This window comes from Sardina pilchardus, chromosome 4 (genome assembly GCF_963854185.1).
Source record: "Sardina pilchardus chromosome 4, fSarPil1.1, whole genome shotgun sequence".
Lineage (NCBI taxonomy): Eukaryota > Metazoa > Chordata > Actinopteri > Clupeiformes > Clupeidae > Sardina > Sardina pilchardus.
Window position 1 is genome coordinate 3234344 of NC_084997.1, and position 17995 is coordinate 3252338.

Consider the following 17995-nt stretch of genomic DNA (forward strand, 5'->3'; position numbering starts at 1 on the left):
GGGAATTTAACACACAGGGTTAGGGCAGGCAGATTTTTATTTTGAAAGGCCAGCTATTTCATGGATCCAGGATATTATGCATCCTGATAAAGTTCCCTTGGCCTTTGGAATTAAAATAGCCCCGCATCATCACATACCCTTCACCATAGCTAGAGATTGGCATGGTGCTTTTTCCAGTTTGATTTGCATTGAGCTCAATGAGCATCAAACAGGTTGCGGTCAACATCACCTAGGTATTCTGGCTATAGCCTACTATCCTGCTTAGTTTTTCCACATCGGATGGCTGAATGTCCCATTAAGATAAAGGGATATTGCCATTTATTTGATAGATAGATCAGGATGCATGTCATTGGTTTATCCAAATTCACTTCACAAGAGAAGTCTTGCCCATTTCCCATCTTGACAGGCTTCTTCTTAATGTAAAGCAAACACAGAAGACACAACTACTGATCAAATATGGTATGTGTATTCTGTGAGTCATATGAAAGCATTGCACTGCTTGAGAAAGGATGCAAAAGAGGAGCATCAGCTCTGAGAACAAATAAGTGCGATGGAAGTAATCACCACTTTATTTCTTTTTTTAATCAGAGTGTTAGTTCCAATACTCAAATGTGAATAAGCACTTTTCATACTCCCCAATAGCATTTACTTCATTTTTGAAAAAAGACACAGATATCTGATGGGGAGGAGGTATTAAAAATCAAAAATATATATGCATACATATGTGTGTATATATACATACACACACATACACACATTTGAGGTATTTATCCACAAGGGAAAAATCTGTTTCATATCGCCTCCTGATAAAGCATTTAAAATAACATTTATAACAATTATTTACTGCCACTCAAATAAATGATAATGTAACTTCTCCCAGAGACTGCTCAGATTCCATTATGGAGTCCAAAGCACCAAATGTTCTGTGACACAGTGCCTCTTACACACATTGAATACAATCTTCACATCCAAAAGGTACATTAAAATATATGAACATCAAATAAAGCTTGGGTCACACATAACATGGGCCCACAACCTTTTTTGAGCACCAGAATGCCTTGGCTCAAAGGTGTCTTGTGCAACTGAAGACAGAAAAAGGTGAACTTCCAAGCCATTGAGGTCACGCCAAGTACTGCTGCATTGCTGTCTTTGCACTGAGAGAGAGATAGAGATAGAAACAAAGACAGATGGTGGGTAAGAAATTGGTGCAGAAATTGGTGCAGGAATAAAGAACATCAAATTTAATTTGAATTGGAACTGGAATGAAGTGGAATTAAATTCATGGCAATTCAAAAGAATTCCACAGTCCCACAACAGAAAGAATGTGTTCTCAATATACATTCAGTATTAGGAAGGTTACTTTGGAAATGTAATTGGTTACTGTTTTAAATTATAAGTTGTGCGTTTGATGCAATCATATCTGACATATACTGTGAAGCTTCATTGTTAAACACTGCCCTTAAAGTATAAGAATTTCTTCGAAATTTCATGAAATTTCAATTCTTTTTCCTTCATTCTCAACTCAATCATACATTTTGCACAAGCCTGATTGCTATGTTAATTCTCTCTTATTCACTTTAATTAATTCTGAAAGTTTCAACTATGTCATCTGTGACATAGCTATACATCTTTCCTAGTCGGTTGACATCACTATTCCAGCTGACATTTCAGCTGCACCTGTGCTTAGGGCTGGGACGGTAACTGCATTACTGCATACGGCATTAGTACATTTTGTAAACAAAATATATCAAACTAGAAGAGCACTCAGAGAGCGCAGACCTCCGCCTGTATTGTTCTTCCTAGGTTGTCATACATTTGAACCTAAACTATTCAGATTACCACCACGTGGCCATACCACACCATTACGCCACGAAGCGAAACCCCCGACGGAATTACGGATCACTCCCAAAATGTAATCGTTTCTTTGTTGGGTCATGCCTGACATTCGCTGACATTTTTTGAGTTATCTTGCTAACAAACAGACAGACAGACAGACAAACAAACAGACAGATAAACAAACAAACGGCGGTCCCCGATGAAAACATAACCTCCTTGGCGGAGATAAAGATGACGCACACCCGACCTTTTGCGTGTGTGTTGGGGAGCTCAATGTTCCAACATTCCATTTGTGTTAAAAATGCAAGAGTAAGGGAGAATCTGCACCATTTTAATACTTTCTATTCTCTCCATTCAAACTCTACTTACACAAAGACGATAGACTTGAAAGCTGTGACTTTTGGCCAGAAAGTAGTCATACATGCTTATTCCATGAAAGTTGAATCAGAATTAAAAAAACTGTTCGTTCAGAATGTAACTTAACATGTAGGCTACCTTTGTTACAACCTCATGCAGCCATTAAAAAGTGTGGTAGCCTACCATTGTAGTAGCATAAGCATCGCGAATGCAACCCTTCTAAAATCCTGATTGACTTGTTGATTAACTGCTTATTTCTTTCATGTCTGAACCATTTGGTCCAGTGATCTTTGAAGTTGCTGTGGCGGTGTTAAGTTGAGTGTCAACGCGACACAACCCTGCTTAAAAAAACAGCAAGAAAACAGCTTATGCTGGTAGCTGGTTTTAGCTGGTCTTTGCTGGTTTTCTACCAGCTATTGCTGGTCTTTGCTGGTGTAGTTGGTTAGGCCACCAGCTAGACATGCTGGCGTGACCATCTGAGGAAGCTGGTTGTGCTGGTGTGACCAGCCTGTCGTGTGGGATACAGCTGACCAACATAGCTGGCATGGCCAGTAAAAACCAGCAATGTAGACCAGCAACACCAACTAAAATGACCAGCTTGAGGTGGCAAGAGTTTTGCTGGTCTAGCTGGTAAACCATCATAGGGTGGTCAAACAAGCTGGTTAACAAGCTGGTCAACCAGCAACCCACAGGTTTCTGTTTGTCAGTGTGTGTTTTTTCCACTCACAGGCGCTAGGGGGAAGCAAGACAGCCATCATCCAACCCAAAATAAGTCAAATAACCATCTCAATGACTCCAAAGCTGATCAGTTAACCCTCTAGACGCCACGGGCAACTTAAGTCGACAAGATGTGGTACTGAATAAAATGGGTGATTTAGTCAAATAGGATGTCAAACTTCGTTCAAACTCCCTGCCACTAGTTGGCAGACATGTCCCGTGGCGTCATGCCCATTGAAGTAAAGGGGACACGTGCCCCCTCTGATTTTTCGTCCCTGATATTTTTTTTAATAATAACTTTCCACTTATGCTCCATAATAATCCATTCCATAGCCTATAACGACTCAAATGTGTTCTTCTGGATATGTAACAACTATAGCTAAAGACCGGCCATCAGCCCTTTTCCTAAAATTGGTGTCTCAAGTCTGTAGAAACGCACACGCACATTGAGCGCGCATTGTTGTGCTTATGTTAAACTGTTACAGTTAACGTTAGGCTACAATTTGAACAGTTGAACTGCACAGTTTGGACAGCTAAGTCAATTGTGTTGAAGTGGTAAGGCTATGCAATAGATCAACATTTACATTCGGATGATATTAAAAAGTAGCGGAATTATTTGTGGACCTTGAAATGTTGATGATCACAAAGTTCACCAAACGCTTCAAAATCGTATTTCCAGGGAAGCTGGCTTCTCAGGGATTGAATGGGCAGCCAGTGGGATGTAGCCCGCAAGGACAAACTGTTTTATCTACCACTCTGAACATGACAAGAACTCGTTGTGATTGAAAGCATATCGCGATTGGAGAGGAAGAGTGTAAATTTCAGGGATGCGTTGACATTAGTGTTGGCAGGTGAAGTCAAAGCCAATGCAAGTTGCAGCGCAAATTCTCGTAAGTTATAGTAGCCTATATTTGTGACCAAAACAGTCGGTTTATTTATCCTACTGTAAATGAAACCGTAATGTGGAGTTCTACAGAGTTTGTGACTTGCTTTTGTTTCAGTTTTGTATAGACTTTGTAGCCAGATAACTCGCTATATTGGCTAACGCCTGGCAAGGCTAATGCTTACTTGAATTTTAAAAAACATTTGATAGTCTTCCCCAGCCTTACGGTATTTAAACTTCCTCCAAAGTGAACTGGTATAATGTAGCCAAGGTGAGATGTCTCAGAATTCTAAGGTAGCCTACGGTTTGGTCTATTCTGGGATTTTGGGATCTTTATAGCAACATAGCACCCTAATAATATTTAACTAATAATTGACAACCCCCCCCCCCCCCCCCGTCGGAAAATTATTTAGTGTGCGCGTGAGCCATTGTATCTGAGCGGTAGGTATTGTGAACCAAGGCCGTAGCCATGATGTCAACATTGGGGGGGACCAAATTTGTTCTCTATCAGGGGACCCTATAGCCTAGACCATAGACTATATAGTAGGGCTCCAGAGTGCCCAAAATGTTTGTGCCTGAAAAAGATGCGTGCAACTATACAACTGTATAGAAGTAACCCCCTCTCCTTGGCCCAATCTCTCTCCCTCTCCCTCTCTCATGCGCGCTCAATGAACACCCGCCCCTCGACATGCACATTCACTTCCTGAAAGCAATGACGCATAGAAGACTATTAAATTTGGTTAGCATCATAGCATACTGCGCAAATTTGATTAAAACTCTTGCATTCAAGTTGACTGATCATCTCAATGTTTCTCAAAACTCAAAAGGGCCTGTCCCAAGGAGAAAAAGTATTAGCCTACCTTGAAACTTAAACACACGTGGGGAAACTGAACAGTCCAACCAGTAGCCAGTAAGCTAGCCAATGCTAAATTTGTTTACAATTTGAGGCTTCAAGCCGACAGCTGAATTAAAGAGGCGGAGTTGTAATGAATATCAGAATTTTCAGTATATAGAATATATAAAGAATTATATTATATATACTGTATACAAATCTTTATAATTCTTTATAAAGAATATGTATATACCTTATACAGTATTGTGTTTAAGACAAGCTTTTTCTACGCCTTATTGTTAAATCATTCACATTATATGTAAGGAGAGCTGTAATTTTGTGCTGGTGCACCTATAAAAAAAAAAGCTAGGCGCACCAGTGCAACCAACGCAAAAAGTTAGTCTGCATGGTAGTTGTTCAACCAGGTGAATAAAATAAAACAGAATGGGTTTTCCAGTGTCATTTGTAGTGGTGTTGTAGACTGATACAACTCACACGGAATACAATAATAGTTAGCCTAATTACAGAATCATAGACGTTCTGTAGGCTATCTATCTATCTATCTTGCATCAGTCAGGAGCCATAGCCAATGAAAAAGACATGATAAGAATTTTGGTGTCACAATTGTTTTGAAATTGATAATACGTCAATGTCAAGGTCAAATTGATTGCCTGTCACTTTAAGAACGGGAGAATAATTTGACTTCAGTCATATTTTCGGCTAGTCTAAAATTATGCCTATAATATGAAAGCAATGCTTATGTTCTAATTCTATGTAGTTTATTTAAATGTTCAAAAAACCCAAACAAGTGGAAGAACACAACATTCAAGCAGTAGTTCATTATTTCGGTTGTGCCACAGCTTGAAGATGGAGAACACGTAGAAATGTATTGCAATTTTAAAACTGGATTACTCGGGAGGTAATCCACCGCGATGGGCCAGGTGTGGAGATGGAATGTAATATGATTTCATTTCGTGTATTCACGTTGATTTTCTCGCGAACAGTTTATTACAGCATTGAGCCACTAATACCATCAGAAAGCTTGTAATTAGCCTAATCTTCGTGAGCAATCCACCAGAGAAAAATTGGTGTGCAATTTGTTCGCGAGTTGCAGATAGAAGAATATATAGCCTAATTATATTTCATAGGCTAAATAAAGGCTACCACCAGAAAGCAACGTTATGCGCCCATTTCAGGCGTAACGTGCGCGTAAAAACATGGGGAGGATATGTACAAACAGGCCGCAATGAGAGAAACACGCAGACTGCCCGCCGTGGGAGCTGAGAATGGCTATTTGCGCTTTTCCGTGTCATGCGTATTAATTCCTGGGCGGATCAGCTGAAAATGGGTGTAACGCGCAAGTACAGGGGAGGAGAGGTGCTAATAGCGATTGATTAAGTTTTCCGCCATATGTATGAAAACAGCCCACGTCTATTTTGCGTTGAAAAACGTCCGCCTTCTGAAAGCAGGTGTAATCCAAATTGTGGTTAAATGCGTCTATTAGAAAAATGTTTAGAGACAACTGAATCAATATTCATAGCATCAGTTTTCTTCATTGTACTATGTCAAAAGTAGGGATGCACCAATCCGACTTTTTCAGTCTCGATACCGATCCGATTCCATTGTTAACTCATTAACTGCCATTGACGTCTTTAAACGTCAATTTAGACACATACGTTGACTGCCATTGACGTCTATAGACGTCAATTGCCGTTTTCAATGGGGAGGGCTCCTGGGTGGGCTTGGGAACGATCTGGCAGAGTTTCAGGCTTGTAAACAGACTGCACTAGCGATCCGAACCTCTAGATGGCAACAGTGCCATTTGGATCATTAGTATCTGCCTAGAGTGCACAAGTCATGCAGAGACAACTAGCAAACACACTGAAGATCGACCACAGTGGATCTAGTTTGCACGCGATGCAGGGAATAAATATGCTTACTTCTTACATCAAGGATGGAAAACACGTGAACGGTATGATCCATTTACATTGGATATTGCGATATAGACTAACAACAACCTTGCTAGTGCTAGCTTGCTAAGTCTAGCATCCTGTTCAGAGTCTTTAGCGACCATCAGAGTCCCTAGCAACCTTGACGAGACTGACGAGATAACAGTGCAATCGTGGTTGACATACTACTGAAACGCTAACGTTAAAAAGTTGATTTTCACAAAAAGATCGTTTTCTCCATGTTTTGGTCAAAAACAGGTGTTTTTAGCAAAACTAACCCATGTTCTACTGACGATTACTAAAGAACGGAAAACGATAGAAATCCTGGTGAAAGAAGAGAGTCTACTCTTTCATTTGGTACCTTCGGTGTTTACATAGTCATAAAGCTCACCGTTCGGTGGATCTTGGAAAAACAGTCAAAATGCTGTAAAACGTCTGGCAGTATGGAGCGCTCTGCACTGAAAATCGCTGGCAGCCAATGAGTTAATTAATAAACTGTATACCTCACCATTTGGAAAAGACTAAAGGCATCAGGCTTGACTTAAACATTCTTTCCCTAACTAAACATTACTTTCGAAGAAAAAATCTAACAAAATAACACTTAGATATAAAGGTAATGTATTATTATTATTATTATTATTATTATCATCATTATTGATTATATTACTAGTATTAAACATAAACAGTTGTGCACAAGCAGCAACTTGGAACAGCATTCAAATTCAAGTTCACAGTTATTACTAAATAATAAATCTAACTAGCTGACATGAGACTCAACAAATGCATAATTTTCTCCCATCAAAACAATTTTGCAGATAAAAATCCCATATTAGTGACGTACATTGAAACACTCCTGCCAAAATGGTGTCAACCGCGAAACCCCTCTATTTACTCATAGTGGTACGGTCCGTCAGTTTCCCCACGATAAACTAATTAGTTCACACAGAGTTTGAATGGTGGTAAACGGTAAAAGTTGTACAGTAAGCGTTACTTGAGAATGGGCATTTCCCTCACGCGTTGCCTGATTCACGCTCTGCGTGAAATGTATTACAGCTGTAGTACAACTTACCGCCACCTAGGTGGCAGTACAGTCCGCTGTAGCATTGCTGCGGTGTGATTGATACTGTAGCCCAGTTCTACTTAGGGATGCACCGATCCGACTTTTTCAGTCCCGATACCGATACCGATGCCTGGGCTCTGCGTATCGGTCGATATCCGATACCGATCCGATACCATTGTTAATTAATAAACTGTATACCTCACCATGTGGAAAAGACTAAAGGCATCAGGCTTGACTTCATTCTTCATTCTTTCCTTAACTAAACATTACTTTCCTAAACAAATCCAACAAAATAACACTTAGATATAAAGGTAATGTATTATTATTATTATTATTATTATTATTAGTAGTAGTAGTAGTAGTAGTAGTATTATTATCATCATCATCATCATTATTGATTATATTACTAGTATTAAAAATAAACAGTTGTAAACCAGCAGCAACTTGGAACAGCATTCAAATTCAAGTTCACAGTTATTACTAAAAAATAAATCTAACAAAAAAAACTATTTTGCAGATAAAAATCCCATATTAGTGACATACATTGAAACACCCCTGCCAAAATGGTGTCACCCGCGAAACCCCTCTATTTACTCATAGTGGTACGGTCCCGCAGTTTCCCCACGATAAACTAATTACTTCACATGGAGTTTGAATGGTGGTAAACGGTAGAAGTTGTACGTTTTATCTAATAAATTATCAGTTTTTAACAGCCAATTTGAACATTTGCATGTCTTTATACCAAGAACATTTATACAGATGAGATGAAAATGACAATGTGTTTAGTTTGAGTAGCCTATTTTGTTGACTGTTACACATTAACGTGTTGCCTAAATGCAACAAAACGCATGAAGATCGTAATTAATCTATGACAAATGGTGGTTAGTATAGATATTCTTTTGGTCCTATGACATTTTGTATCTGTATCCATCCCATCCATGAATTTAGACAATCAGAGCACACAGTGAGGAGAGACACACTCTAACCCGCAGCAATGAGCTGCTGCTACAGCGGCGCTAAATGGCTGGTTGCGCGTCATGGCTCAGCCATTTTTTAAACTAAATTAAATTTGGATCGGCCCATGGATCTGCTCATTTTTTTCGATCCCCGATCCAGCTATTTTGTTCATTTCCAAATATCGGATCGGTGCATCCCTAGTCAAAAGCAACCTTAACTTTTGTTTGCCTCTCTAAAATCGTATTTTCTCTTTCACGACATAGCCTACACTTCCCAATCTGTTAGACAGGCATTAAGTCATATCCTTAGTCTACCTGCAGTAAATAGTTCACAAGTATTTTTTTAAGTGGATTAGTAGAACTACTAGGCCTACTCTGTCTGACGCTGCTCGTTGACATCTCTTTGTATCATGTATGATCGCTAAACTTTGATTCTTTTTAATGTTGCAATATTCAACTGCGCTTGTGGTTCAGCTTTGCACACGCAATTAGCGTTGTAGAGGGGGCGGGAACGGGCAGAGATGACCACTGTTAACGTAATGAAGTGACAGCTTAGTAAATTCCACGCAAAGCACAGTGTTCCCATTCTGCGTATACAAAAACTCGCAGTTAGCGCTGTGTTAGTACATCTGGCCTCCTGAGTGCTTTTCTAGTTTACACTGTTTCCCTGACCATTTAGTATGGTACAATGTGTGTTATTTTTGTGTGTTCATGTCATTGTGAAGTGTATGTCTGTCAGCTAAAACAAAACAAAACAAAAAAAAACACAAAGTGGCAGATCTGGGCCACAATCAGACAAAATACAGGTGTAGGCAGTGTGGGGTGGGCCTTTGTGTTGTGCCCTGCAATGAGAGGTACCACACCATGAAACACTACAAGAAGTGTCACCTGGATGGATAGGGACTCATTATCTCTACAATAAGGCCTGCTACATAAATTTGCAGCATCATCATCATTCCCATCATCTTGCTATTAGTAGCCTAATAATTTACACTTTTCCTTTGGGCGATCCTTAATAATTCTCTAATTTACAGAAAGTCTGTATCTCTCATCACTTTTCAGTTAAAGCCTTTTGAAATGAAGATGTCAAAATCGAACGTTTTAGGCAAAAAAAACCTCTGGTGCCTAAAGGGTTAAGGCAAATTAAGCTAATAAACTTGCATTGTTCACCTTTAAATCTAAGACTTTTTCCATACTTTAAAGAGCTCACTGATACCCTGTGTGCTGTTAACATACCGGTCACAAAGGTTGGGGTCTAAAGCCTGGGTAAGTTTATGCAGCACATCCACGAATCCCATCTCTCTCAGCTTGTCCTGTCGTGCTTGTGAACCTGAGAAGACAGGTATCAGTTATTTAATGAAAACAAAATTAAACATGCAGACCTTAGAGCACAGAGGGGACAGCGTATTGCTTGTAAAATGCAAGGTGCACTATTTTTTTTTTATAAAAACACTTGGAAATGCCACATGCCCAATGTGCTTAAGCAACTATAAAATAGAAAAAAAGACACCTCTGACTGCAATGTTTGTCTGATGGCACCCTTAAAAAAGCTTTGTGTAAGGGCCCATTCACACTAGGTCCGCTGGACCGGACCCGGGTTCGTTTGGTCCGATGGTCCGGCTGTTTTTGATAGTGTGAACACAACCGTACCGAACTCGGGTGCGGACCCGGGACCGGACTCGGGTCCGCCTGAAAAGGTGGTCTCGGGTCCGGTTCGCTAGAACCCTGGAGCAGGTTGCTAAGCAAACGTTCTGAAGATTCTAAAGAATCTTTACCTTTGTCCTCTTCATTGCACTGCCTTTTGCTGTGTTGCCAAGTGATATTTTGTAAACAGAATTCTGGAAGTTCGTGTTAATTATGACGCAAACGGACCCGGGTCCGCAGACAAACATGTAATGTGAACAGAGACCAACTACGGCAGAAATAACCGCACTCGGGTCCGGTCCAGCTAAACGGACCTAGTATGAAAGCAACCTAAAGTCATGTGAAATTTCCCAAGGTCTCCAAACCCAAGAGTACAGGTAAAACATTGAAGATGTTGTGTAACAAAGCAGAAGCTGCAGGAGCTATAAGATGCAGTGCTGCATTTGCCTCTTCTTAAAAGAGAATTTCGATTTTTTTTTACATAGATCTCTGGTGACCGAGTACTGTTAAAAATAAATAAAATTAAAAATCGGTGCTACTTAATTTGAGTTACTGCTACCAACAGCTAGAGTAGCCAGGAAGCTACAGTGTTACATTCTGGGGGCATACTAATAATCATGAAACAGAGATCTATGTGAAAAAGTCTCCTTTAATGGTGTTTTACTTGTGGGACGCACTCTGCATCTTCAGCAGATATCTCCAGTTGACCATTAAAGCTGCCAAGACTAATTTGTCCTTCACCTGCTGCAGGGTTCCACATGCAAGCTTGGGTCTACCACAACCCTCTAAAGCTCCTCTCAGCTGCTGTGGCTTTCTTTAGCTGTTTGGATTCCAATCGCAACTTATGTAGGAAGAACTGCGCCGATGTTACTGGGAAACCAAAGCATTTAACTCTGATGGAGAAGGCAGTGTGCTATCCATCGGCATGAGCCTCGTCCATCAAGTCCTGGTGCTTGGCTTTCTGATCATCGGTGCAGGCACTTGGTATCTGTTCCACCCCTAGGTGCCTTCTCTCCTCCCTCTGTTACAAAGCTGACAGGTTCTACCTGTAGCAACCTTCTCCCAGTGATTTTGGGCTGGTCAAGATGTGATTAAGGGTGAACAGGATTGCTCCACACTGCCTGCAAGAGGGATCTTCCTGTTTAACCCAGATCTTTAAGTTGCTTGGTGTTGGCAAGAGATCAGACAAACTTGTAGGAGGAAAGTCAACTTGCCTTGGTCTATACCCCAGAGCTCCTTCAACTCAGGTAGCAGGAGATGAAAAAATATAATTTCTGATGCACCACTGCTTAATTGCTATCAAATTTTCACCCATATTGCCAGATCATCTATGAAATACATTCCATTTCAACACCAATGTGATGCAGCAATGCTGATATTTCTACCACAAAAATAAATAATGCCGGTCTGCTCTGGTTTTTACAATAATTACACAAATATGCTGTATATTTGTGTCCAGCAGACACTCAAAATGCTGCTGTACGGACTACTCCACTAGACAGATTTTTACTTTGACGAAATATATTGTCACATTATTATATCTCGAGATCTCGTAGCACGAGATCTTTTCACACCCCTACTGAACATGAAAGCAGTTTTGTAGGCACTGAAGTATAACATCTCTGACTGAGGGCAGTGGGTGATGGACTGCACATAAACTGACAGTATACAACATTCAGTAAGACAAAAGCAATGATTGAGGTTGGGGGTGCTGTGGCGCAACAGGCTACAGTGCTCATACAACATACGGGTCCGAGTGCCCACGGGGCCCCAAGTTCGAGTCCGGCCTACGGTCATTTCCCGATCCCACCCCATCTCTCTCTTCCACTTACTTCCTGTCTCACCCTTCACTGTCCTATACAAATTAAGGCAAAAAAGACCAAAAAATACTACAAAAAATCAATGATTGAGGTCAATGAAAGCAATGATGATGAGGATTCAATTGCCTACACCCTACAGTATGAAACATTATTATATTATAATATATCATATGGCTAATTTCAAGATTTTTTAACCTTGCTTCACTTCAACGTCGGGGTTCCCCTCTGGAAGACTACCCAGATATTTTTTTTTCAAAATATCTTTTCATTATCTCAAAAGAAATAAATCTTGCACCAGTTTCTCCTCTTAGGAGGAATGAGGAGCAATAGGGAAAAATATATCTTAATATCTTAAATGGCCCACTAAACTTTATGGCCCAATAAAGAGGGTTTTTTTTTAAAAACTTAAAATAACACTTCCAAAATCATTTCAGTGGCACATACACTCTAAATATGACAAATGGCACTTGTAATGCTCTCGGAGCCGCTCTTATCACTTGTAAAACAGCCAAAGGAAGTTTGGTGTTTGGGTATGAACACTGCCCCCCTTTGAAATAGAAATGGAAAAGAGCTGCTTTAAAAATTTGTAGATGACTTTCCACAGACTGCTGTCAGTGCATTCGCTCTACAAGGTATCGGGAGTTATGTTCATACTTGAGATGGGACAAGAGATGGGCTATTACTCAGGAGTTAAAATTAAGAAATGTGAGAAAATGGTAGTACTCATTTAGAATTTGATAGATCTTATTTCAAATGACCTTTCTTATCAGTAAGATTGACCACCAACACCAAAATACACCTTTTCACTAATCTTTACCAAGGGTGCCACTAATCGCAGAGAGCACTCTATATACATTTGTACTTACCATCCTCCTCATTCCAGATGAGGTTTGAGATACAGAAAGTGGCAGCCAGCTGCAACTTTACGTTTGAGTGTCCCTGAAATAAAATAAATCAGAAAGTTGTCAGGATGTAAATATCTCAAACTGAGAGTGAGAGGTTCAATTAAACATAAAACAAGAAACACTACATTTGAAATGTGTCATGTGTTGTAGACCAGATGTAAATAAGCTTCTCCAACTCCTTTTTACCCGTTATTCCACATCCCCAATATGGACAAATGTGTGAAGAAATCAAACAAAACACCTAAATGTAGATACATATTAGTGTGATGAACAAGCTACAGTATAAACAATATTGGTAAGACTTAATTTGGTAACACTTTAGTTTAGGGTGTCGCTGTTACAGTGTACCTACCTAATTAGGTACAGTGGTACAACCTGTGTAACAACATGTACTATCAGGTACTATCATTGTACTTGCATTATGTATTTGTGTGTACCTAGTTGTTACATTGTAATACCAGGGTATACAGCAATCCTTAAGTTAAATTTACTACTTTTTACTACCTTTTTTACTACCTTTTTACTACCTTCCATTTTTAAAAACCAGCACAACACTGAATTGCAAGTGTTAATCAACGACCTTTCTATTATTTACACAGATTTTGACACATAACAAAAAGGAATAGATTTAGAGCAGAGTAATTTTTGGAAGGGGGGGGGGGTGCATATAAAAAAAAATGCTTATATTATATATTTATGTATACACACACACACACACACACACACACACATTATATGCAAATGACACATTTCTGAACGTGACTTAACAAAAATCAGCATACTTTATCAAAAATCAATGTCAAAACTACGGTGCCGTGGAGGGGACATGGTGGTGAAATTATATACATCGTACGCACGTTTAATTAAACGAGCGCACGATTAATATAATGGACGAACGTAGTAAATAAACGTTCGTACGTTTTAAAAACATTGTTCCCACATTTTAATAAAACGTTCCCACGTTTAATTAAACGTGCGTGCGTTTAAATTACTTCGTTCCCACGTTTAATGAAAACGTTCGCACGTTTAATAAAACGTTCGTACGTTTAAATAGGCATTGTTCCCGCCTTGTTATTGCTTGTTGTATGTTGTGTCAGACTCGCTACCATCAGTCTAGCAGTGCAGTCATGGACCTGAGAGTGTTGATAGAGCTGCAGTTGCACTAGTTGTTGGCGATTTAACAGGTTGCTTTTTCATTAAAACTGCATGCCTTTTGGCCCGTATAGCCAAAGCCAACACAAACAATCTTGAATCGACATGAAAGAAAACAACATGCATCAGCCTCTAATAAGCACAATATGAAGTGGACTAAATAAAAACATGAAGTTGGGATAAACACCGACCAACAAGCTGGCAGGCACGTCTGCAGGTGTAGTCTACGGCCGTATACGCACTGTGCGGCTGAGAAAATGTCCCTTGTGTATTCATAGGCTACCAAATTGGCCCATAACTTCCCAATTCTGCACAGTATCCCATTAACTGCATGACAGACCATTTTCTGCTAAGTTAGTGAACACTTTATCAAAGTCGGTAACACGCACATAACTTAATTTGTTTGAGCAGCAGAGACAATATGTTACGCACGCACGCAAGTAGGCTCGCAACTAGACTTCGTTGTTGTTTTTTACGCAGCGATAGACCGCACTGTTAAGCTAATTCACAACTCAAGACTCATCATGGATGAGTAAACAACGAAAACAGAAAGGATGGGATGGAGGCAGCAAAGCTAGAGGAGTTATTTCAGATGGGTCAGATGGGGAATTGGTGTGCTTGCTTTGTCTGGAAATTAGTCTAGCATCGCTGCTGTTTAAACCTATCTAGGCTACGTTGGCGTCATTCATTATGGTTAATACTTTACTTCCTTTATTCACTTATGGTTAATATTTCCTTTATTCAATATAAAGGAATACACATTTCATTAATAATTGTATAGGAATACATATTTCACTAATCAATGTACAGTAGAAGGGCCCACCACAGGTGTTCGCCCCCCTTAGAGGAAACCATTAGCTCCGCCCCTGATGCCCAGGTGTCATCCAAGTGTTTATTTACATGTTTACACATTACATTTCAGTCATTAAGAATTGAAAGCAATTAAGAATGTGCAATATATAGGCAAATAATTTAATCAAATTGACTTGTATAGGCTATAGAAAATATAAGGAATGAAATATGTCGGGATTGTGACTGCCGTTTCATCAAACAAACAAAATATAGGTCTATCGAAAGTTAACCATGTTAATAGCGTAACAGGACGTCTAAAGACCTCCAGCTAAGGGAATCTATCCACCGTGCGTAAATAAAACCAAGCTAAAAACAATCAAACGTGTGCGTGCGTATAGGCCTAGGACTACACACTTATGGAAAACCACCATTGGACAAGATACACTAAACTGTGATCACACTAAATTCCAACTATTGGTCAACTAAATATGCTTATGATAAAAGAAAATTTCAATAAAATGATCAATTACCGATATGCTGCACTTTTGTGCTCTGTTGTGTTTTACCTGAACTATTGCCATGAAGCAAAACTGGACAAGTGCTTTGTCCAAGAGGTCACCGTTGAACATCCCTTCATCCTTCAGCTCTCCCAGCAACTGAATCCAATGTTGAATGCCTTGCTTGCGCATCTGTCCCCACCAACTTTCAATGCGTTGATTGGCCGTACTTGCCCCGGTGATATAACTCTTCTCCCCTGCTCTGTCGTCTTCACCATTTCGCCGTAAAAAGAGTTGCATGTCTCTAATTAGAGCGTTCTATGTGCCCATGTCAGTGCGCAAAACCCTAGGATATCCTCCCGTTTGCTTCACGGCCTCCAAGAAGTAACCGCCAATGACTTTCGGGTCACTATTGGTGTATGCGCACCTGAGCCATACAATGTGGCGTGAGTAGCCGTCTATACAGCCATTGATGCAAAGACCGTACGGCTTCAATTTGTCATAGCCGTCAACATGCCATATATAATTTGGACCTGGTGAATAGTACTGCCTTCGTCTGAGTCGTCGTTTTTGGCGAGCTTTTGAGTTCTCGGGGTCCAGCACGGAGAGAAGGATCCTCACGTCCTCTGTCCGAACGCGGATACCTGCCTCCAAACACTTGCGGTACATCCACCGATACCCATGATGTTCCCCAAGGCCTTGCTCCAACTGACCGACGATGAAGTTGACTCCGTCCACTAAATTAGTGTATTGCCGTCTGTATAACCCTAAACCCTTAAGAAGCCTTTTCAGGTGCCGTTTGCTCACCGGAAAGCCACGGAGAGCAAGTGTGCTCGACATCTCCTGATGGGTTAAACCCATATCAAAGTATAGCTTGATTAAATCGCTTCTATCCATACTGGTTGCTGATCAATGTTGAGCAAACCGTGCGAAGGTAGACTTACTAAACGTGCGAACGTTTTCATTAAACGTGGGAACGAAGTAATTTAAACGCACGCACGTTTAAGTAAATGTGGGAACGTTTTATTAAAATGTGGGAACGTTTTATTAAAATGTGGGAACAAAGTATTTAAAGCGTACAAACGTTTATTCACTTCGTTCGTTCATTATATTAATCGTTCGCTCGTTATATTAATCGTGCGCTCGTTTAATTAAACGTGGGTACGATATATATTATTTCACCACCATGTCCCCTCCACGGCACCGTACAAAACATCTTGACTCTTAAAGAGAATTACACTTTTTTATTATTATTCCACTGCTTAGTTGAATTCCCTGTGCGTCCTGCCTATAGAGGGTGCATTAACCATATGTTATTTGCACACGCACACCTATCAACTAGATCCAATTTGTTAGCCGTATCACACTGGAATATTAATTTGGCAAACTCGTTGTGAAGTTTAAATTAACTGTCACGTTGCATCGAAGCTGTAGTCGTTCAGAACATAACATTGTGGCATATGACGGTGGTGGATTTTAGCTAGGCCTAGTTGAATGGCATATGGGCCAATTAAAATAGAGTTGTTTCAAATCTAAGGTTTATAGAAAAGAGATCAAGCTAACGACTGGCTTTTGGCCATAGCAATCGTCCATTTAGAACTAGTAACGTCAGTTTGTACTGCACGTTTAGAAATTAGTTGATATGTAGCCTAAGTAGCCTAGTCTGGTTCTGCAAACAAGACCAAATAATTTGTAGCGATTTAAAACGTTTACATTAGACTATAACAGGAAATTAACACAAAACAAATGGTAACAGTGGAATAAGTGGGATAATGGACTCCACGGCGTTCAGTTTCAAGAAATAAATGCACTTAGAACGGGCTGTTTTAACTCCACGTTTATTTTTTTGTGAACCGAAAGTGGTGACGTCCCTTACAAAAATGACTCGCGCTGTAGCCTGGCGTCTTTATTCAAAAAGGTGAGCTTGGCACTGTGTTCAAGATTCTAAAGCAAGTGCTAAGACTCTGATTGGTCCAGATAAATGTCAATTACAAGAATTAGCCAATTATGTTTCGCAATTCTAGCCTGCATGCCAGCTGAAGGGCAACTCTCCGGTTCTGCGCGATTCACGTAGCCTAAATGACCGAGAAAATGGCAATTTTCGCCGAAAAGTGACAAGTTTGCAGGTATGTAAGCAATTAGAATTTCAATTAGAATAGGACACCTGATAGTCTAAAAAAAATTATACCTAATTTGGAAAAAAATAATACCTCTAAGACCACATTTAATTTAATGGCCTTAAATTTGACAATTTTGATTGATCACTTTTCAAAGGTGGGACCTAGACATTTCATTACCCAATGAAGGAAAGAGTTTGACGATGTTTACATGTCTGCTAGGCCCCCACGTGGGTTTCGTATTACCTTTCCACCAGTCATTTTTCGCTAGCTACCCGCAGCGCGAGTTGCCTCGGTTTGAAGCTAAATGTGAAGGAGTTGCAAGCTTGGGTTCACAAGCCTCCTTGAAAATGCCCATATTTGAAAACAACAACAACAATATTGAAGTAGTAAGGTAATACCCTAGGTCGAGCAATGAGGAGAATTCGTGTGAAAGGCAATCCATGCGTGTAAGAAGAGAATAACGAGATGCGTCTTT

General features: G+C 40.0%; 1 protein-coding gene across 1 annotated transcript in view; it reads right to left on the bottom strand.

Annotated features, from left to right (window-relative positions):
• Window positions 1-546: 546 nt before the first annotated feature.
• armc8 (armadillo repeat containing 8) overlaps window positions 547-17995 on the bottom strand; it is a 134240-nt gene continuing 116791 nt past the window's right edge. Inside the window, exons 20-22 of the mRNA XM_062533766.1 lie at window positions 12921-12993; window positions 9827-9920; window positions 547-1154 (exon numbers count right to left, since the gene is read on the bottom strand). Of these exons, the coding sequence (XP_062389750.1) occupies window positions 1121-1154; window positions 9827-9920; window positions 12921-12993 (201 nt within the window). The 3' untranslated portion in view covers window positions 547-1120. The remainder of the gene's footprint in view (window positions 1155-9826; window positions 9921-12920; window positions 12994-17995) is intronic.